The sequence below is a fragment of the Micrasema longulum genome, unplaced genomic scaffold (genome assembly GCF_059751315.1).
Source record: "Micrasema longulum isolate JH-2025_06_02 unplaced genomic scaffold, ASM5975131v1 h1tg000883l, whole genome shotgun sequence".
NCBI lineage: Eukaryota > Metazoa > Arthropoda > Insecta > Trichoptera > Brachycentridae > Micrasema > Micrasema longulum.
In genome coordinates, this window is record NW_028278075.1 from 382,488 (window position 1) to 407,373 (window position 24,886).

The following is a 24,886-nucleotide window of genomic DNA, read 5'->3' on the forward strand; positions in this document are numbered from 1 at the left end:
TGTTAATTATATGTCCGTGTAGATGAAGAATACAGTTATGTTCGTGAATAGAATCAGATCGTAGAATAGTGTTTTCGACTCTATGCGATTACTCGCAGGTAAAATGAATCTTTGAAGTATTTTATTTTTAAACTCATTAAAACTCAAAACTATAATCTTAATATTATTTCAATCTTACACTGATTGAAGTCTTCTGTTTGTAAAAAAAATAATTTTAAAATTAGTAGAGTCAAATCAATGTGCATAAATAGCATTATATCAACTTATTAGTTTACCCAAAAAAAATGGATAATGATCCTTAAGATAAAAATAACTTTATTTAATTTACTTTCATATATTTTTTTATTTTCTATTCTTACCTCTGTTTTGTTTAAATACATGGAACTCCTTAATAAAGATACCAGTCTCGAAGATGACGCGAAAGCGATAAAACCGGTCATTCTAAATTTGTGGATTAAAGTATTACTAGTCTTTTATTTATATAATAAATTACAATGAGCTTCCATCAAGAATTTTCACTTACAAACTTAAATGTTTTAAAATGAATCTTGAAAAATAAAATAAGTCCGCGTTTCGTAGTGTAGTGGTTGACGCGTTCGCCTACCAAACATGAGGTTCCGAGTTCGATTCGGTAGCGTGAAATATTAAATTTTGCAATATAAAAATGCAATATTTCATTGATTCTGGAATGACATCAGAAGCCCAGGACTTTCAATCCATCCATGTTACAAAGTAAATTTCAATGCAGTGCCTTGTACATCACGGAGTAAGTAAAAAACACATTTTCAAACGAAAATATCATGTCAAACATGTCGAGAAGCGAACACGAGACTTCTAGAATGGTATGAAATCGATCGATGTTGCCTTCTTGTTATTAATAATTAAAAAATATAAGATTTAGATCCCCTACTATTTACGACCAATGATGAGCCCTGTGCACTGGTAGTTTCGAAATGGGGGTTGTTAATTTTTACTCTCTACCAAATCACCAATTAACCATTTACTGTTAACATTTCAATGGGATTATTTCACATGTGTTTTAACACTGCGAAAAAGTTAATTTCCTCTGCATCCAGGCGGATAAAAAATACAACTCCGCGTATAAAGTAAAATAAGAATCCTGGAGTATTTTGGACTCGATGGCTACTCTCAAATCAAAATCTCTTATGGTGGAGAGGGTTCAGAAAAAATTTCTTCGGTTTCCATGATATTATTCGTGGCTTTATCCCACTGAGTTTATCCAGGGTACGCTTGGTTACAACAGTTTGAAGACCAGAAGGAATGTGTATTTTTAATATATTTTTTACACTATACATAAGAGGTAAAACAGAGTATTAAGAAATAAAGGATAATTACATAGAAAAGAAATAGATATTAACAGTAAAAACAATATGCAAAAAATTCTCACAAAGGCATGGCCTGTTCATGGGTATACAAGAAATGTTTATGAATTTCTGCTCTTTTAATAAATAAATAGTTTTAATATTTTTGTGTAACATAAAGAGGAAAGAAAATATTCGGTAAAGGATTCTAAGGTATTTTTTTATGGTAAATAAAAAAGGATTTTTTTTTCAAACATGAAAATAATAAGGGCAACAAAATGTATCATAGAAAAAAAGAGTTCATATCTTTAGTTTGAATCCAGGATAGTGCGTGTTTTTTAAAAGAAGGAAAAAAACTTCTTTCGATTGTTGCGTGGTATTCTTGACAACCCTGAAATTTTGCGGAGCATTAGCTTTTATGTTTCGGATAACTAACTTAGACATCATCAGCTTAGACTGTTTCACATTCTTATTTACAGAACCAACCTGCCAATGGTTATGCCTGTTGGAAGGGCTATCTTTATGTTGAACAATTTTACTTTGGACATTGACATTTTTCACGTCTCTGGGGGAGTTTTTCTTTACAAGATTCTCTTCCCTTTTTAACTTAATATTCTCTGGATATTACGTGTACTTAAGTGTTATTTTTATACTTACCTAATTTTGCTTTAATATTTTAACTTTTTATATATGTATGAATTAAGATATTTCATTTTGTGATATACTTATATATGAATAAAATAAAATTGAAAAATAACAATTGAAAATTGACAATTAAGATAAGGCCGCCTTATAGTGTAGTTTTAAGCGTCTTCGCATACCATTCTTGAGGTCCTGAGCTCGATTTCTGGCAGGGTGGACGTAAAATGTTGATTTGAAAATAGTTTCAACCGCAATATTTTATTGTTTATTCTATTTGACATTACCTTAACGTAACAAATGATTTAAATTTATTTAATAAAATAAATAAATAAAAGAACTTTGTTTTTTACTACTTTGTTTTTTACTGCCCAATGCACCACCGGATGCAAAAAGAGGAATGACGATAATTTTTGCTACAAATTCTTTAGTCACTTACTTTCTATTATCACGCCATTTCTCTGTAGGAGTGGGGAGAGAAGATAAAAGGCTACATGCTTTTATCCAGGCAAATATACATTTCTTGCCTCTTCGACATTCATACATCTTATAACACAAATACACGTCCTTCAATCCTGTGTCTTCTTTTGCATGAACAGATTATAAATAACCATGTTTTATCTCATCATTCTGTCTTTACGTTACCATTCATTTTTCCTAAATATTATCACATTTTTCGTGTTTATTAAATCTGCCTTAAATACATAAAAGGCATTTTTTTAAATGAAAGACATGTAGCCTATATTCAAATAAGTATTTTAAAGAAAAAACAAAAATAAGTATGTACTTTTATTAGAATATAAATATTACATTTTTTTCGCCAAATAAATAGGGGTGAATAATGATACGAGTATAATTTGATGTTCATTAAATTAGTAGTAATCGTTGTAGACTGCCTTTTTTAATTCTTCTTCGGGCTTAGGTTTTGGGGCGAAGGGATTTTTTTCAGGATCAGCGTTAAGCCTGAAAATAAGTAAAAAAATGTAAAACAATAAAATAAACGTAAGATTGATTCAATAGTGGCAACGTTATTGTTCAGAAGAACAAAGATAAAACAATATTATTTTACATAGGTGCTCGCGTACTTTGCGTTAACATTAGCTTTTAAACAATAGCTTTTTGTCCCAATTAACTGCATCTGTCAGACATTTCTGATGACATAATTTTGAATGGGGAAAAGAAATGGATACCTGAATATTTTTTTTTTAAATTTGAGTCCGTTCAAATAATAATATTACTTTATTTATTGAGTTGACGCTTATTTAATAAAACTCAAAACCATAATCTTAATAATATTTCAATCTTGCACTGATTGAAGTCTTCTATTTGTAAAATAATTCATTTTAAAATTGGTAGACTCAAATTAATGTGCGATTTAAATATTCGAAGTTCATTTAAAGCAGTCGTTATTTTTTGTGTTAATATATTTTTTTTTGTGATTGTATGTAAATGTATATGTTCCGTAAAATGAAAACCCACTTTATGAAATATGAGAACCCAGTATCTCACAAATAAGATGTTTTAATCTTCTTTTTGTTTTCCTGCAAAAATGTATTATTTGTTGATATGCTCGTTTTTGCCAGGTACCTTTTATTAAAAAGTTCAGTCAAAATGTTTTTTTATGCATGGTAAAAATTAGAACCTTGAAATTGTACGGCAAAGTTTCTTGAAATGTAAAAAAAACACGTGATATTTTCCTATTCTAACAAGTAAAAGTGTAGGTATTATCATCATCATTCCATGTCAACTCCCTAGTTTGGGCATAAGGTATTCACAAAGAGCCTCCATGCATCTCTATCGGCTGCCAACTCCTTTGCGTCCTTCCAAGTCAGGTTCTTGTCCCGAAGTTCTGACAATAACTGCCGATAAACAGTCAACAGTGGACGCCCAGGACGTCAAGAACCTGATGCCTTGTAAAGTAGGCAAGCGTGGTTAAGGCTCTCAGGAGGCATCCGCAGCATATGGCTTAGCCAACCGTATCGCCTCCGCTTGACAACAGTTGTGACCGGAACTTACTGCGTCCGTTATTTTATTACTTCATTCTTCACAAAGTCAAACCACCGCACATCCAAGATTCATCTGATAGACCTATTCTCAAAACTCTGAATTTTGCTGTTTTGGGTCCTAGCGAGGCCCAATTTGCATCCGTAGAGGAAAATAGGTGTTATGCAGGCGTTATATAGGTAGCATTTGGTTTTCACTGAGTATTTGGTTTTGTGAAGGTATTATGTACGCCTTTAAATAAATTTTCCCTGAATATCTTCTTTTTTTACGAATAGAACATACTTTTATTATAGTTTTCTCATTATTAGCGACAAAAAAGTTGTGTTGTTAATATCAGCACTCATTTTTTGACTTTTTAAATTCTATCGTATTCTTTAAGTAGTTTTTATTTCAATTTAAAATAAAATGTATTCCCACTCACAGGCCATGCCTTTGTGGGATTTTTTTTATGTTGATGTATTTTTTTTGTAACTTATGCCTATGCCTATTGTATGTAAAATGCAAAGAAAAAATACAATAAATTAATTTAATTTTTTTTTTTAAAATGATTTCCGAAAAATACTTACGTGTAATATATTTCTTAAACAAATTTAAAATTAAAATAAACAAATAAAACAAATATTTGTAATTTTACTATAAATTGATAACAATATGGTTTCACCTGTACAAAGATGGCGCATGGGCACAGTCAACATTGTACCACCAATCACAGGAGAATATCTCCTGGTTAAACAATGTTCCGTTAGCGCACAGGAAGGAAGCACCCTGGTCTCCTTCGCGGCCATCGTGACAAGTGTGATATGCCTTGAAAAAAATATATTTATGATCAAAGCAGCTGTAGTCTGGTAAAACGCACGCAAAATGAGAAAATCATACGATTTTGCTATTAAAACAAGGTATGTTTTTTTTAATCGCGCAATAAAAAAAAACATAAATTAGATAAAAACAATAATGTGGAAAGGTATCAATGTTAAAAAATATACTTAAAAGTTTTATGTCACTAAAATATAATTACTTTTAGACCGGCTGATTACGCCATTTCAAATTTAGACTAAACTTAGGTATCTGGGTTCTCAAAAAAGACTTAGTATCGAACTAAAATTTGTTACTAAACTTTAAAGATAATAAATTGAACATGAAAGTGGCATTAGCAAAATTTTAACCTTTTTGTTTTTGAAAAGAAATACAAGCATTTTAAATCACATACATTTTTATGACATTTTGCTTTATTTTTACGCAAAATTATGCTATCGGTAATACTTTAAAAAAAAAAAAATTTAAATATTTTAGTTGAAACCTTTTTTTATAACATAAAAGACAGAGACGCTGCATTGTTTCCGGTGTTTGTGTGAATGAGACAACAGCACCCAAATAGCACGAAAGATATATCATGTGCTCACATAAAACAACGAAAACACCAGTATTTTTTTCTAATTCGTCATTCAGTCGGTTATTGGCAGTGAGCGGGAGTACACACTAGTTAAATGACCAGCGTATTTTTGATTTAAAAATTATTTTTGTAAGTCAGGTCCATATCATATTATAATTTTTATAAATTATGGGAAAGGAATTAGTATCAGAAGTTTTCTAGTTTTTTTAAAATTAAATGTCTGAACTTCAGAATATTCTGTATTTATTAGCGCAGCCTTTTAAGAGTGTAGATCAGCACGTTTGCCCTCCGATAGAAGAATTCACTGGTTTGATTCCTAAATGGTTGGCATATTTAGTTTTAAAATGTATTTTTACACTAGAACATTTCAAGGTCATGGGCGTAAGAAGAGTTGTCTTATCTTCATATAATAATGATGATAGAGATACTTTACGGTTTGTATAACAATACAGTGCCTTATGCGCAATCAGGTGCTAATAGGGAAATTATGATAATCAAGATGATAACATTTTTTAAACAATAGTTATTTCCATTATTAGCATCACTACCTTATCCGTACCTCATGGTCCATAGGGCACGGTATTTGTACATTAAACGCAGGTTGCATCAATATTTATATTCTTTAGAATTTTGAGCTCTAGGTGTTGATCCAGGAATTAAAAATAAATGTTTAATAAAGTCTAGAGTAATCGTTGCTTGAGTTAATTTTTGTCCAACAGACCAAAACACAAATCTGCACAAATAAAGCTTCAAAGTTTTTTTACGAAACAAGCCTAAATAATGACCACAAATTAAGTCAAAACTCGTTAAAAAGGCCCCTTAAATTTTTTTTAATACAATTTTTTTTCATTTTAATTTCACAAATAAAGAACTTCTGTACCCTTCACTAAATTTTGTTAAAAATGGTTTATTGGACAAAAACAAACCAAAGCGACGTAATGACTTTAACAATAAATAAATATTGTTAAAACCATCTAGAGAATCAAATCCGTGACCTCTTGTATGGTGGACACCGCAGTAACTACAAAATCACGAGGTGGACAACTCAAAATTGTGATGAACAAGCTCAACAAATCAACTTAAAAGCACAAAAAAAGTTTTTCAATAATATTAATAATAAAAAACATAGGTACAGGACAATATTTTTTTTAATGCAATTTTCTAAGTTTGTTTCAAGTTGCATTTCCAGTTTAAAGTCATTAGCGCTCATTGCATTTATGAATTATTAGAAACGCGGTGGAGCCAGCCACAAGTTTCATCATTGTATAATTTAATTTCGCTTATATTAATGCAATATGAATTACTTATATATACCAAATAAAATGCTATAAACCTCTTTTAATTCCATTAAAATTATTATATAGCAATTAAGCCCCGCCAGTGAAAATTTCCAGTTTTGAGAATGCTTTATGTTGATTATTTTGTTGGTGTTTTAATTATTTTGTGCATAGAAAATTGGAAAAATTACTTACTGGTATACCAATAAAACAGTTTGTTCAAAATTGTACTTTGAAAAATGTTTAACTGACTAAACAATTAACATGGCTTTAGACCCAATAAAAATACAGGAATTAAGGAACTTAGGCATCTTACGCCATTTTAATCAAAATGACGCAATCAAAAATATTAACTACGCATTCATTATATAAAAACCATATTTTTTTACGGTGAAATATACTTAAAAGTTTTATAAAACTAAAATAAAATTATTTTTCGAGCTTAAAATTACTACTCTTAAAACTTCGACCATACTTTGGTACATTGATCCTAATATACAGAAAAAGTATTAAAGTGAAATTTACTCAAATAATTTAATATTACCAAACAAGAAAATTCAGTGCTACCGGAAAATAGATATAAAAAATGTTTTCTAACGTGCGATAAAAGTTAAAGCAATTAATTTTACAGAATTTCTCAATAATATATGACAGAAAAATTGGATGACAATGCCGTCACAATTTCTTCTTAACCAACCCATGATGGTGTCGTAATAGATTTGCGGTTACCGGCAGGCCAAACCAGCAATCAGAACAAGTCACCGAAGAGATCTAGTCACATCACGCCCAGAGTATTAAACAATTACATAACATTAAAAAATTGTAGCGATGATAATACAAAAGATTTTTTTTTTGTTCAGTTTGATAATATATTAACAAAGGAAAGAAAAATCAAAAAATATTTTTTTTCAAAAAGCAAAATTTTTGTTTTTAAATTAAATAAAGGCATTTTAAATTACCTACATTTTGTGGGATGTTTCTTTAAATTTAAGCGAAATTATTCTCCACTAATTGTTTAAAAAAAACAGTTAAAATACTTTATTTCATTCTCTTTTTTATGAAACAATGTTTGTTTTATTTTAAGGAGAATATTTTGGTTGCTCCAAATTTAAAAGGAAAATTAAAGATATTACTCGTATCCATAAATTGGTGTAATTAACTTCTTGTAACTACCTTTGTATGTTTTCAACCTTTACCATTACCCAATATGCCATTTCAAAGAATTGAATAACATTTCACAAAACAAAGCCTTCATTCGACTAAATCCATATTGTGTACCATTGTCTACCCGCATGTGGGCAACCCCCGGCTCGCGGGCCGCGTCCGGCCCGTGGAACGTTTTGATCCAGCCCGCGGAAATGTGGAGTTTTCTTCATACTAAATTTCATTTATAAACTCAAAACATTGAACGTGTGTGGTATTTATTGACCCTTTTTTCATAAAACCTAGAAAATAATTTAATCAGAAAGCATGGGGTGATTGTTAACGAAAATTGTTCTTTATTGTTTATTATGATCAAAAGGACTGCTGTTATTTATCAAGAAAACTTTGTCAGGCCATAGTGCATAATATGTATTTTTAATTTTGGTTCAGTTAATGCTATGTTTTACTACTAGCTACTCGAATCTATTCATGTTTTGTTTGCGTGGTTATCCAATAATTATTTATTTTGATTTTTCGACCCGCAACTCGGAAGAAAATTGGCAATCTGGCTCAGGCTAGAAAAAGGTTGCCAATGCCTGGTATTTATACATAATTGAGTGTTTTTGCTATTATGTCAACAATGCTTTGAATTACGTTAATATTGTACAATATTTTTCTTACCTATTTAAATGTTATATAAAATTCTAATGTTGAGGAATTCGTTATTGATTTTTTAAAGCTTATTGTACAAATAATAGGAAATGAAAAGTTCAGTCAATTTTATTTTCCTTTCTAAACGTCATTGCTAGTATTTTATGTACACCTGTTAGGTCATATTTTGCAAATAGTTTTTTTCTTAAATAAATGTGCAATTTTAAATGACAATTTTTATTTACTGTTTTAGAAAAAAGGCGTTTTTTATGAAGAAACTATTAATATTACCTATATTCGCAGTAGTTAATTTACATTTAATCTTTAACTAAAAATCAACATGATTAGTTTAGTAGTTACAAAAAAAAACATTTATCAATAGTTTTCCCACCACATACCGCACACCGCACCTGAGGACTTGAGTCCCCTTGGTGTTGCCAATATACCATAAAAATTGCTTGTTGCCGAAAGAAGAATATTTGTGCGAAGTGAAGATATTCCGGAAGTACATATATTATGTACTTCGTTGGATCGAGAAAAATAGGGAAGTAAATTCTCCATTGCCGGGGTTTAAATTGATAGGACCGAAATAATAACTAAACTGTTTAAAAGCCTTAAGATTATTTTTGGAAGCCACCAGATTTGTATATCATACAGGACCTATAAAAGGGTCACGGATAGTAGCAAGAAGCTGCAGTTAATATTTATATAGAGAAGAGACGGGACAAGATCACATGGTTTGTTCTGAAGATTCATAAGAACATCCGCAGCTGCACAAAGGGGAATAAAACATTTAAAAAATAAATCGTTTTTCATTCAATTTATTACGACTGAAAAACTGAGAGGTCCTGTGATCAGGGATAACCCAAAAAGATATTAAACGCTGTAGAAATGAGGAGTAAAAAAATGTTTTGCTCCTTCGCGGGGAAGATTCCTGTGGCGATTTGCCAAGCATGAAGATCATAATTTAAAGCCATTTTTTTCATTTATGAGTATTTGATTGAGACTTGTATTCCTTCAATTAGACGTTGACCATAGATTATCACACTTCACCCATCGCTCCCTTTGAGAATAAAAAAATTTTAGAGTCCCTCAAAATGCGTAACATCGCCCCCTTAAATCTCTCAAGGCCCCCCAATTTTATCTTGGCCTTTATCGCTCTGAAGGTTTTTAAGGCCTTCTGCACCCACAAAAGGGCGTTATTGCCCACTTTGAGAAAAAACTAGTGTAGACAGACGGCACCAATCACATTAAAACACTTATTACCATAGTGTTAAGATAAAAAAATAACGTGTTGTTTGGCTCTACTGTAAACTCTGAATTAAATGCTGACTTTGTTCGAACTGTGGAAAAAATAAATTTTTATTTTACCTGGCAACCTGTCTCTACATTGGCGTACATTCCTGGGTGAACTGGTACATTTCCACAGTGAAAGCTGGTATGGGGTACAGAATGGTATACTGGGTAGTCTACTCCTGCTACACCGGGGATCTTGCTCAAGTCTTGGGGTTTCTCATGCTCCCTAAGCGGCTTTTTTCTCTCTACCAGCTGCTGCGGGTAGTAATAGTCTGGCTCGTATCCTTGGGTGTAGTGCTGGTCATCAAGAAATAAAATTTACGTTTAAAAAATCTTTTATTTTTAATAAGGCAAATCATCGCTGTGGCATTTTTTCAATATCATTTTTAGAATGAATGGACATTGGACATCATAGATGAATACGATAGATTTGAAATTGCTGGATAAGTTTTTTTTTTATTAAATAGAATTTACATTTATGGTTATATTGGTGTTTAAATGGTTCACAGATAATTAAAGGCAATATAATTTATTATATTCTGCGTATAAGTTGTCAAATAAATATTTGGTTGAAATTTTTGTCGTTTGAAAAGAATGCATACATCAAAACCTGTAAAATTAATTAGTTAGTTAAAAGAAAAAGAAAAATCCTAAAACCATAAATGAATAAAATAATAACACGTTTTTTTAATATCAAATTCTTACTTTTAACAACTTTCGTTTTAGACATTATTTGTTTAAAAATAACTTATTTGTTTAAGATAAAATCTTGATTTTTAAGACCGTAGTTAACGCAAAAAAAAACTTTTTTTCTTTTATTTTTATTGAATTTTATTTTTTTTGCAAGTGGGCTGATTTTTTTGACATTGTATTCAAAGCTATGTAGAAAACTATAATTAACTATAAAATTAATGGGTTTTGTTTTTTCAAAATAAAATTATTACGAAATAACATCAAATAAAATATTTTGCAAAGGTAAAACATAGAAATTAAAATTATTCATTAGCAGAAATAAACCTATCAGTGTGTAATAATTATAAGAAATTTACTTACGTTAGCTCGAATCGCTTCAGCAGCCAAACAGAGGAACGCAACACTTATTGAACAAAACAGTAAAGCTTTCATAGTGCTCATTTTAGCGAATCACGGTTTTAATATCAAAATTGAAATTTAGATCAAGCGATTATAAAACAATTTATAACCAATGACAGTTGTACTCAGCAGGCCGGTTATCTTTAATATGAGAACGAATACTGTATCATTTATGGTAAAAGCAAAAGTTTAGTTAACCCTTTACCTGGCAATCATTCTGAAGCAAATTTGCGAAGAAATTCACTGTAGTGACTTTTGAGTAATTGGTTTTGATTTTTACACAGCAATTTTTATTTTATTATTTCTTACCCTTAAGTGCATTTTTGACTTCTCACAGTATTGAACAACACATGTAAATTCTTCTCACTCTTAACAAAATATTCTTAAAAAACGTAATACAATTGATTTTCACGATTTTTAATATTTGGAGACTTGTAAAGCATTTTCAAAATGAAGGTTTTGCAATAATTTTTACCTTTATATCATCTTTGAGTGTATATTTTTAAAGTTTCTCTCTTCTTATTTGTATTTTGCTTTATTATTTAAATATTTTTTTATAATCCATACGATTCTTTTACTCGCATTCCGTGGATAGTTTTAAAAGACTTACCCATTTACAATTTGTTTTATTTGTGTATATGTGAGTATTGCTAGTAATTTGTGATTGTTTTAAAAATAAATATATAAATTATCACGAATAAGATCGATAGGTTGATCGACTCAAAACGAGTAAGCGGAGTTTAAAAAACAACACCGTAAATACACTAAACAGTTTTGTTATAAAAAAAATTACGCAGACTGCCAAATAATTTTCTCTGTAATCGAAATATCACCACTACACAACGAGACGGACTTATCTCTACTCGATATTTTTTATTTAGCATTTTTACCTGAGAGTCGCCATCAAGTCTAAAACAAAGTATCGAACTCGTCCAAAGTTCAGGTTCTATTTAACACACAGAACTGTTATCTTCATCTACCTGGACACAGACAAGTTAAATCTACGTTCCACGTGTAGTATTTAGTAAACATGATAAATTTAAAAAGGAATCAATTCATTAGTTACGTAAACCTTGACGAAGAAGCTTGTTTGCTTTGTACCGGTCGGTGGAAAATAAAAATTAGTGGTTAATAACAAAGTTGTTTTAGTTATTTTATTAAGTTAAATATTTTTTACTTATCCCAAAGACTTTTGAATTGTGAGTTACCGCGTGATTATCATTCTTAGTTGTAACAAGTGGATGAAAAAATTGTCTTCTTTCATGTGATCATTGAATAAACTTCAACTATGACTACTTCTCTCCCGCTTCCATTCCCACCTAGTCGACTACATGCTATTGTCTATTATGACTATTATTTATATTTTTCTTATTGTCCTTAAAAATGTCCAATGGACGTTAATATAAAAAAAAAAATTCCGATACCTCTATAGGCATTTGACAATCGTTAAGTTGCAACAAAGAATATCGATCGTCAAATGCCACGAGTTTCTACCAAATTAACTCGATTTTTTAAAGATCTTCATTTGTCGTCTGTATATAGCGCCTGATGCACTCATTTTTGCGATAATCACGTTTCGGCGATAAATCTCGAGTGTATTTGTGGGAAACATGTTTTTTTAATTTTGTCGGGAACGCGGTGGTCGAGAGGGTTTTGCCCTCCGGTTAAATATTACACATAGATCGGGAACATAAAGCTGTTGTAATATGTACATTCACGCGACACCGGTTGGTTCAAAACAAACTTACGGTATCACTTTCACTATCACCCGTCTCATACTGTAGCGTGAAGTAAACAAGTTTACAATCGTAACACGACGTAATGTCCACGATTTCTTCTCAAATGTTTGCAACTGATGATTTTATTGCATACTATTGAAGACACGAGTACAAAAAGTGTTATATGACTTTAACAAAGATCAGAGATATCTGAAGTTAAAGTTTTGAACACTATGTACTATCTATTTTTTTTTTTTCTTTTCATATTTGTCTAAACAATTATTGTATGCGCATATGATAACATTCCTCTTATTACAAGCGTGGACTTCAGCATGTGCCACAAATTGCACCAGCCTGCCTGTATCTGTCGCAATCTTCGCTAGCTGAAACACCTTCACACCAAGTTGGTCTAGTTACGTTTGTTTTTTAGCCAGAAAAAGCTAACCCATCCGTCGTTGTCCTTCAACTTTTCCCTCAATTATAATTTCTAGAACGTTGTTTTCTGGGCCCCTGATAACATGTCCGAGGTATCTTGCTAGATTTTACCGAATTTATAAAGCTGTCCTTATTTCATAAACTAAAAACTATCACGTTTCTTATACATTTCAGTGCTCGGAGTCATAATTTCAATGAAAATTTGAGAAACCTTTAGACATTTTTAATTTTTGGAAAGATATTTCTTGGCATTTCAATTCTCACTTTTAGTTGAACGTAGTTATGCAGAAAGCAGCCAGTCCACAATTTCCGAAAAATGAGATATTGATGTTATCGGGTGCAGTAAGGTTGATTCAGTATGCAGTAAGATGTTCGGCTAAAAACAGCCAGACCGCTTTCATATAAAAAACTTCATTAATCACCTCCGGAAAAAGGTGTCGATCACAAAAACGGCATTTCTCAATTTGCAGAAAACGCCCACAAAACTAGAAAAATCTTATGGTACTTTAAAAATCTTTTATACTGTTCAAATACACAATAAGATTTTTGTTTGTAATATACAAAAAAAAATGTATTCATTGTTTATCGTTTGTTAAAGTCAAAAACATTCAAGAAATTGTGTAGATTTTATAATTCACTCTTTTCACAAAATAGCTATTATCTCTGTTTCACATTTCTATGGCAAGCTGCTTTCTGTATAACTACGTTCAGTTCTTCTTCTGTGTTAATATATTTGTTGATCCAAGCACCCAGATATTTAAAATAAAGATTGCAAAATTATGCTTTCAGTAATTTCAATAAAAAAATTGTAAACAATGACTAATCTGACTGTCAAAAGTGCGATAAAACTGGTTGTTGATCCATTTAACTAAGTAGATGAAAGTATCAACCTGTTTTTTTTTTTATTTTATACATATTACTTTTTTAAGAATCAATTATTTAAAAATTGTATATTACTCAATTGTACGAGCTTTATTACAATATGTTTTTTTTGGGTGGGGTGGTGCATATGCCAATATATTAAACCCGTTTAAAATAGTAGAAAGATAAACTACCAAAGTAATTTTTAAGAAACCTTCAACATTAAACACAAAAAATCTGAATAAATTATTTAAAAGTCATGGACACTATATACTTAATAAATTCTAATACACAAATTTACTAAGAAGAAAAAATAAACGAATTTGCGATGAATAAGTCACTCGGATACCAAAATAATATCGAAATTCCCGAATTCCCACATAAGTCATGGTCAAAATAGTCACTCGGATACCAAAATAATATCGAAATTCCCGAATTCCCACATAAGTCATGGTCAAAATAGTTTTGTTTTCAAAGGAATAAAATATTTGCAATAATCTCCCCAAAGAACTAAAAACTTATATCCGTAAATAAATTCAAAGTAAATTTAAAGAAATTTTTTGAACTCAAGGAAAAACTGCTTTCTATTTTTATTAGTATGACTGTATTATTATTTTTTGTTTCGCTATTTATTTTTTATAATTAAATTATTTTCCTTGTGTATTCGAAATTATATAACTTCGAATTACTCAATTAATATAACAGTGTAAGTCACTCTCCCCAAGCACAAGAGCTAGTCTCTTTTTTGGAAAGTAATAGCTATAACATAACATTTTTAAAAAGTAGAGTGTATACAAAAAAAAACTTGTGTCTTTATGTAATTATAACAATCAATATAAAAAATATATTTATATGTTTATTTTGAAATAAAAATTATGATCTTGATTCTTTTCGAACAGAGTATTGATATGATTGTATGTAGGTACTTGTTCAGTAGCCTAATTTCGACACGGCTACTAAATACCTATATCATTACATACGTATCATAGCAGAGTAGGTAGGTATACGTATGTTTGTATATTGCTGTAAAAAATACATGCAAAGGCCGTTTTCAATAAATCACTTTCAGTTTAGTTCTGTTTCCATAGATATTCATTTTTGAAGGTCTTTACGTGAAAAGCAATCATGTCAATATACCAACAATATTTTGAATTTAATATAAAAACTAAAGGCGGTTCACTTTTAAGTAAAAATATATGTAAATAAATTTGTAATTGATAGTAAAAATTCATGTAGTAATACAAAGAAACAAAGATTCATTGCAAAATTTGAAAATTTGATAATGACGACGGATGACTTGAAAATTTTCTGTGAAATACAAACTCCTTTGGACTGTTTGAAACTTCAGAACGACATTCAAAATATTATACGATGGAATAAACGAAACAAACTGTTCTTCAATGTCTCTAAATTTTTTGTCATGTCGTACACAAGAGCGGCCAAAACAATTTATTTCCATTTTATCATGGATGGAGTTAAGCTTGAACGAGAGTCGACGTCCAGGGATCTCGGGTGCTGTTTGACGCTAAGTTATTATTTAATCTACATATAATATCACTATGTAGTAACTCCCTTAAAATGCTTGGATCTGTTATTGGAAATGCCAATTTTTAAAAAAATAATCAGGTTCTGAAAACATTGTATAATTCCTTGGTAAGAAGTCGCTTGGAATTTAGTTCCATCATTTGGTCGCCAAATGAAACCACGTATTTCTTAATGATAGAGAGGGTACAGAAAAAAATTCTGCGTTATCTGTATCTCAGGGAGTATGGATTTTACCCGTGGCTTTTCCCGACTGACTTCTTACTAGGAATACTGGGATACCTGTCATTGTTGGGGAGAAGGAATATTCATTTGGGTGTTCACTTTTTTCAACTCTTTGGTGGTCGCATACATAATTATGATATTCTGTATGGATTCGGTATATTTTTCCCTGATAATTATCTTCAAAAAAGGCAACACAGGTTGTTCTACCTACCACGATGCAGAACCAACCTGCCAATGGTTATGTCGGTAGGTAGAGCAATCGTGTTATTCAATCGTATCGCCTTGGATGTCGATACATTTCATGACGGTGGGATTACTCTTAGGATGGCAATTTCTAAATTGTAATATGTATGTCAAATTTTACATGACAATTTACTTTTTTTTTCTCTTTTCTTTTTAATAAAAATGAAATGTATATTTTGTAATGTGTTGAGAATTAAGTCGATACTCTGTAATTTTCTCAAGGTAAGTAAAAATAAATAAATTAAATTAAATTATACCGGTACAACATTATATTCAATACTAGTTTCAAAATATCTAACAAGATCGACGTTTTTTCATTTTGTCTACATATGCACAATCATCACCTTACATATTCTGTTTTGCACAAACTTTTACCCGGAATTAGTATGAAAAATATCACATTTAAAACCGTGATTTGAGTAAGATAAGCTAAGCTTTGTGCTGGTGAATCCTGCATTATAAGGACAAGAATCCTGCATTATGTACTCAGGGCATTGCCTACGCAAGCGTAGATTTGAAACATAAAGTCCGTTTGAAACGTTTCTTTGACCATCCGTATTTTTGTATGTCCCGCTTGCGCGCATGCGTGAAGTGGCCGCGTAATGTTGCCAAAACGCAAACAATTATTATCATAAAACAAAGATAGGTTAATTTTGTGTCATGTAATGTTAAGTTTCGTGAACACAACAAGTTTGTGTTCACGAAAAAAAATTTACACAAATTATCAGTGACACAGAGAGCCATGGAAAGGAGAATGCTGGGTATTTCGTTGAGAGACAGAAAAACCAATACATGGATTAGAGCGAGAACAAAGATCGCCGATGTGGTCCATAGGGCTGCCAACCAGAAATGGAGCTGGGCTGGTCATATAGCCAGAATCACAGACTCTAGATGGACCAAAAAAGTCCTGGAATGGCGGCCCAGAACGGGTAGGAGAAGTGTCGGCAGGCCTCAGACAAGGTGGTCTGATGACATAAGACGAGTTGCAGGAAGTGGTTGGATGCGGTTGGCTCAGGATAGGGAAATATGGAGACTAAAGGGGGAGGCCTATGTTCAACATTGGACAAGAGACGGCTGATGATGATGATGAATGTTAAGTTTTACCACAATATTTCACTGACTGGACTATAAAAAAAATCAAGTGCAATTTTTGACAAAAAAAACCATTAAATAATTATTTGGTCATCAAGTGAATTAATACAGTCTAACATCATACAAATGCTTAGTAATAGAAAGCCGGGTAAAAAATTCGACTACTCCATATACTAAAAAAATGTCCATCTTATTTTATTTCGCTATCTGACAGACGGTTAAATAATTGAATTCTCAAATAATCATATTTGTGAATTCGCTACTTACACTTAAAATGTGATCGCACCCTATTTCCAATTTAAACCCAGCAGTATTTTGGCACATAGAAACGACACAACACGGCATAACTGAATTTAAATTGGCAGTTGCGTTCTAAGCGACGTCCACAGAGTAACTGATTGCCAAAATGTAAAACTATTCACTTATGAGTAGTTTTGTCGGCTTCAGTTTGATGCGCGTTCGAGGTTTCTGGACTATTATAAATGCAGCCGTATTCAAACAAAACCAATGGCGGATTTAGAGTTCCTTGTTCCGATACCCGGGCTGTCATAATTATTATCGCTCGTTAACCATATAAGATTAATCATATTGTTTAAATTTATTTATATATAACAACAACAACAACAACAAACCATTACGCCGTTTCCCCGTAGGAGTAGGCAGAGAGGATAGAACGCCATAACACTCTATCTTGGCATACAGACCTCGCTTCCTCTACATTCATACATCTTCTCATGCACGCACGCCGATTATTCCTACTTTTGACATGTCCATCTTCAAGTATTTGATGGACTTGATCGTGCCATGTCTTTCTCGGTCTTCCTCGTTTTCTGCATCCATCAACATTTGCATCGTAGATCCTTTTAGCCGTTCTTCCGCTGTCCATTCGCTCTACATGTCCAAACCAACGCAGCACCCCTTTCTTGATTCTGTCAATAATGCATGTCTCAGCCTTACACACTTCACGGATCTCGACATTTGTGCACCTATCATACATCGTTTTACCACACATTCGCCCGAGGGATCGCATTTCGACAGCATTCAACCTACTTTCATCGTTATTTTTCCAATTCCATACTTCGCTCCCATACATTAGAGTTGGAACTAGAACTACATACATAATTTTATTGTACATTATTTGAGGCATAAGTCCCCACTCCATGGGACTAAAAGTCCTGTGTTGAGATGGGACTAGCTAAGTGTAATAATAGACATCTATAATATTATTACACCTAATATAAGTACAAGTTGAGAAAATGTCTTCAATTGTAACTGAATAACCAGAAATGTATCAATGACTCTTTTAAAAAAAAATGTCTACTGCCAGAACCTTCATAGATTGAAACAATATCTCAGGTGAGAAAGTTGGGGGACATCGAAGCGTCACTTTAACTAATAATTTTCGTAGAATTATTATTTATTTTTTTATGCTTTATTAAGTTAGTTCATAACATCTTAAGAACTTATATAAACTTTTAATAATAGTACAATTTTTTTATCAAGATTTCTTAATATCATATTTTTTTAAATTAATTAATATTTCGATTTTTTCTATTTCCTTTATTTCTTCAGGTGACTCATTGTACAGCATCAATCCCTTGTACAATAAGTTTTGAGATTCTGTTTTCTCCTTATTGGTAATCTCATCTTTTTTTTACCCCTTGTTTCATATGTATGACATTGTTGGTTGAATTTTATTATTGTTTTTAGTTTATTCATCCCCTCAAATATTTTATGTGTAAAAATGACTTTATTATATTTAATTTGTTGCTTTACTGTGAGGAAGCGAATTTTTTTGTGCATCATTTCTACATAAAAATAGATATTCCTTTTGAGTATAATCCTCATCGCCTTATTTTAAAGAATTGGTTTATTTTTTATTTCTCCTTCGTTACATAAAAAAATAATGGAAGAACAGTAACTTATGTGTGGCCATATTATTGTTTTATGTAAAAGAATAATATTTTTTTATATATGTAACATTTCGTATTCTTCCCATAAATGTTTTTTTTTTAAAATTTTTGTTACATATTGAGAATGTGTTTTATTAGGGGGTTCATGATAGACGTCGTGCAGCCACCCCAGCCCACTATAGCATAGGTCGTCACTGACCGGAAATGAGCAAAATACACAGTTTTGAGAGTGCCAATGTCCAGGATGTACCTAAGTGAGCAGAATACATGAGACAGCTTCCTAATTTGGAAACCAGCAATTGGACCTGTACCTTCCATTGTGAATTTCTGTCAATAATTATGCCAATATGTCTAATCGCATATATCGCTACGCAATAAATTAATAAATGAAATAGTGTATATTTTTTTATTTTCACTTAAAAATAAATTAGTTGCGTGAATAAAACTAAATTAGTTTGCAATTTGCAGAACGTAAAAAAATATTTATTCATAAATTCGTGTTTCACCTCCCCCATTGAATAATGTTTCAAAAAGTTAACATAAAATAAGGTATCTATGTGCGCATGTTCAAAATATATCAAACTAATGGCTAACGATGGATGGCATAGATTTCCCATGTTTTACTGGCGTTCTTTTATTTCTATTTTTCCTATGAAAATTATGTTTTCCACTGGTATCTTTTTTCATCATGCCCTTGAAAAACGAGGCCTCCTCATCAAAAACCTAAAACAAAATCACAAATTTATAACTTATAACAGTAATAATTATTCTAGATGTATTTATAAACATATTTATTTATTTGACGGACTTATGCACTCCATTCTAACAATGGTAAACACAATTTCGTATAATAAATACAGGCACTAATAAAATTAAATACAGCTAAATAAAGTTAAAGCTAGGACAAACAAAATAAAAATTACTTCCTCAAGACAAGATCCGGTTTATCTTAGTGAATTTTTAAATCTATAAAGACTTACACCAAAAAAGTCGATATCTTGTCTCGAGTTTACAATACGACACAATCGAGACATTGGTGCATGCAAGCCATAGTTTGTGCTGTGTTGATCGAGGAACAGCACATATCTCTAAGTTTACGGTTAAAATGGAGCTTAAAGTCTTTTATCTGATACTGTTTATTTATTTATTAACAGTTTATTTTTATTTACATTTCGACAATGTTTTGAGTATGTCTCAATATTTGCAGATATTCCGGATTTCTTCCCTATGGGGGGTTATTTAAATCTGAATTTGTTAAACCAGCCAAAAACAGGTCATAAGCCTAGAATCCCATATTCCCTTCTGAAAAATGTTTTCCCTCTATGTTGCAACAAATTTAAATGTTAATAACTACCTAGAGAGAAAATCTAGCCTGTCTGCAAATATTTGGATGTACTTAAAAAAATGCTTAAAAAAAGATATAAATGAATAAAAAAAGAGGCATAAAAATTGGAATTGTTCTACATGAATTGGTGCAGCCCTATGAATCTCACCCACATTACAAACGTTTCAGCTCTTTTACTTCACAAAAGTCAACATTTATTTATATTACCTACATTAAATTTTATATTTCCAATTGAAATATTTTAAATTTGTTAATTGAATAAACAGTTTTTTTTTCTTACCTCAGGAGTAAATAGCATATTATCAAAAGTTTCTGAAATCATTCGTAAGGGAAGATGCTTAGAACTATATCGCACGTTCTGGTAGCGGTTTTCCATATTGTTTTCAAAACGATTATTGTTGCTGTTACCAACTGCAGGCTTCTGAGGTTTGGAATGCTGTTCAAAGAGGGCAGTGTTAGGTAGATTTAGTGGAGTCAGAATTGGAGCGAATCCCTGCTTAGAACTTTCCATGTGGTCAAATATAAATTCCAAATGGTTCGAATTTAATTTCACAGGGGACCTGGAAATTCAACAAAAAAATGCTTCGTAATTTTGGTTGGATGGTAAAATTTATTGGCCGTAATTTATTTATATTTAAGGCGCTTCTTTTATGTTTATTCATATAATAAAACAAATAAAAACAACTTTGTTTCCTACCACTTTTTTTTCTACCGACCGGTTTTAAAGCTACTGTTGAGTATACCTTAATAAAGTAGCTTGTATAGCTTTGAAACCGGTCGGTCGATTTATATATTTATTTTTTTATTTACGAATTCATTCGGTCGTTTAAGTTACAAAAAAAAATATTTAAGGTACGATTAAAATAAAATACAACTAAAAAAAATAAAGCTACGAGAAGAGAAAAAAAATAAAGACTTCAAGACTAGATCTGGTATATTTTAATGATTGTTAAAATCTAGAAAGACTTATACAAAAAAGTCCATATCATGTCTTGAGTTTACAATACGACGCAATCGGCACATTGATTGGTGGAGCGTTCAATATTTTGTGCTGTGCTGATCGAAGAATGTTGATTTTGATTCTATAAAATGCTGTTTTTATTTATTTATAAAACTCTTGTGTGGCTTTAATGTAACATGAGTTGAAATAGGATACGATACTTGATGTCTCTCTTATTTAAACGATAATTTAAAAATTAAAGAAATTGTATTTTTTTCAATCTTGAAACCAACATTTTTTCACTGGATTTGGAAAGTAAAATTTATACAAGTATGAAGGATTAAAAAAAAAAAAGGAACCTTGCTTTGCGTAGAATTATTATATGAATGAAAGTGATGCCAATAAAACAATAAATCTGTTTAACTATATAAGAAACGAAAAGAGAACTTATGGTAAGGAAGACAGAGACGCTGTTTTGTAGCCGGTTTCTGTGTGAAAGAGACACCATCATCCAGATTTTACCACACATACATGTACCGTGCATAAGAAGAAAAAAAAACGCCGGCGTATTTATGACTTTTAATTTATTTTTCTATAACAGGCCAAAATTTAATTATTATTTTAAAAATTAAGGAAAATAAATTATTAAACTTAATGTAAACCTTGCAGTGTTTGAAACGTTACTGGGTTTAGAATTATTTTATTTATTATAAAAAGGCAATATTAAAGTCATTATTTACTAAGAGATTAATTTTTTTATATAATTTCTTAAACGTAGTAAATAACTTACGCTGGAAAAATGACATTCGAGTTATGGAAGAGGGGAATAAGAACTTTGGACTACAATTAAGTAATCCCACAACACTATCACAACCACTTTAAAACTTTACAATTTTAGCTACGTTGGTTTTCGAATTCAGAGGAAAATCTTGGCATTCAATTTTATTCCGTAAATTTTTACTTCTTAATTCAAATTGAGTTTTGTATTTCAGTAACTAGACGTATTAGAAATATTGACATCTTTCGTAAACACAGAATACGTGTGTCCTTGGCTTAAAACAATTACTTGAAATATTCGTGAAAAATCACATGAACTTGTTACTTATGATTTACTTCATAAAAGAAAATCTAAAATAAACCAAGGTGTGCGCTGCATGGATTTAAAATTGATTACTCAGTTAATTGAGTAATAAACTTCTACCGATATTTTATTCAGATACTAATTCACGGTTTATAATCCATGCTCCTATCATTATAAATGCGAAAGCGTGTTTTTTTCACGTCTCAACTGAGGAAAATATTAGCATGATTGTTTGCATAGGGGTAGCCGAAGAACTGAAAAGTGTTACATGCTACTTTCCATCCCGAAAAAACACCGCACAAAAGCAGTCTTTTGCAATAATCTGTTTCCTCAAATAAAATTCATACTTGTACAAAATTATAAGAAAACCTCGTACGAGCATTCTGTTAAAATTTTAAACTTTTTTTGTAACTAAAAGACCTGAAATGTGTCAATGACTCTTTTAAAAAGAATTGTCTAATTCCAGAACCTTCACATATTGAAACAATGTCTCAGATGGGAAAGCTGGGGTACATCAAAGCGTCACTCTAAGTATCAATTTTAGTATATTAATTAGGAGTTCATGATAAATGCGAAAGCGTGTTTTTTTCACGTCTGGACTGAGGGAAAAATTGACATGATTGTTTGCATAGAGGTATCCGAAGAACTGACAAGTGTCACATACTACTTTCCATCCCGAAAAAACACAGCACGAAAAAAAAACAAACAGAATAACGAAGCTAAGTCGCCATAGACTGTAATGGATCTTTTAATTTTTCGAACGATGATATTTGGAAGAATATCAACTGATCAGGCTACTTTTTATCTCAAAACAACGTATCATTCCATCAGGAAAAATTTTATTGTCGAACGATGAAACTAATCAATTAATTAACTTATTCCTAAACGAAGCCGCGTACAAAAGCTAGTAATCAATATGTTAACCATAGAATTATAATATTCCAGAAACCGCGTACGCGCATAAAACTAAAGCCGATTCAACTACTCATTAAATGAGTAGTATAACATTTCGTAGTTACTCTGTAGACATCACTTAGTACGCAACTGCCAATTTAAATTAAATTATGCCGTGTTGTTTGTAAGTGACAAAATACTGCTAGAATTAAAGGGGAATAGGGTGGGATCACATTTCATGTGTAAGTAGCGAATTCACAAATAATTTTAATTAAAATATCGATTATTTTACCATCTGTCAGATTGTAAAATAAAACAAGATGGACATTTTGTTAGTGTTGCCAGGGTAGTCGAATTTTTACCCGGATTTCTAAATAAGCTTCAATATAATATTAAACGGTACTAATTCACTTAATAACAAAATTGTTATTAACTTTTAAGGAAAAAATAATTGAATGGCTCATATGTAACAAGGCTTTATATTGATTATTATTTTATGTTTACAATCATCTATTTATTTTTTTGTAAATAAATTTTGTGCAAAAATACGTATGCTCTTAGTTCTTAATGATGTTTATATTACTTTTTAAAATTATATAATTTCTCTAACGTTCTTATCTGTAAAGGAAAAATAAAATACCTGCTGACAAGCCGGTTTCGGGGTTTAGTGGGTTTCATTATTTTTCCTTTTATATTTTTCTGTTCATGTTAACCTTCTTAAATAAAAATAAATAAATAAAAAAATGTTTACTTTACGTTTGCCTATTAATTTAAAGTACCTGTTTTTTATAGTCCAGTCAGTAAAATATATTTTGTGTTAAAACATAACACAAAATTAATATATTCATGTTGGAGATCTAGCAACATTACGCGGCCACTTCACGCATGCGCGCAGGCGGGATGTCGTGCAGGAGGGGGGTAATTGGGAAACTATTGGACACAGTGCGATGTATGCAAACTTGGTTCTACGCGCCTTCTGGTATATTATAATTGATGTTAACCTACAACGCTATTCACGTGTTTTTTTTAATTATTTTAAAATATTACTTGATTCAGCCATTCAGAAGCTATATAAATTTTATATAGCTTCTGAACGGCTGAATGTATTATTCATTTATTTATACCTTCCCCCAACAACATATAATCAACATTTTTGTCGAAAATTAAAAAAATTTCGTTTCCGTATTTTATATTTATCATAGTTCCTTTATTAATTTAATGCATTTTTTATATTTCCGTATTTATTAAGTTGGCGTTTATTTGAAAAACCAAGTTTTAACTTGGAACTTTATATTAAATCTTGAGTCTACGCATTTACCTGTGTCCAGGAAGATGAAAAATATAGTTCTGTGTGTGTAATATCACCAGAACCCTGGATGAGTGTTTTCGACTCAATATCTGCTCTCGGGCAAAAATCTTGAATAATGTAACCTAGTGGAAGTAAGTCTGCCTGTTGGTGTGTTCGCCTACCATCGTTGATGTCCCGGTTTCGATTCCTGACAGGGCGAAAGTAATATTGACTTTAACTGTTGTTTAAACTGCTGTATTGTTCCTGGACTGGCATCTGAAGTATAGGACTGATGATCTGACTTTCATGTAACAGATGATTGAAATATGCCACATTTGGTTTTAAAATGCAGTGGCCTATGCACCACTGGGTGCGGAAAGGAAAATAACAATAGTTTTTCTTTTGAAACGTCTCGTTTCGAATGAGTTGTAAATAATTATCAATTAGAAAACGGGAACCAAGTTGTGGTAAAGCGGGGTCCGAACCTCCAACCTC

General features: G+C 31.2%; 1 protein-coding gene across 1 annotated transcript in view; it reads right to left on the minus strand.

Annotated features, from left to right (window-relative positions):
* Nucleotides 1-2,784: 2,784 nt before the first annotated feature.
* Nucleotides 2,785-24,886, minus strand: part of LOC148278418 (uncharacterized) — a 35,105-nt gene continuing 13,003 nt past the window's right edge. Inside the window, exons 5-9 of the mRNA XM_088231430.1 lie at nt 20,469-20,748; nt 19,438-19,566; nt 9,798-10,019; nt 4,627-4,769; nt 2,785-2,924 (exon numbers count right to left, since the gene is read on the minus strand). Of these exons, the coding sequence (XP_088087556.1) occupies nt 2,834-2,924; nt 4,627-4,769; nt 9,798-10,019; nt 19,438-19,566; nt 20,469-20,748 (865 nt within the window). The 3' untranslated portion in view covers nt 2,785-2,833. The remainder of the gene's footprint in view (nt 2,925-4,626; nt 4,770-9,797; nt 10,020-19,437; nt 19,567-20,468; nt 20,749-24,886) is intronic.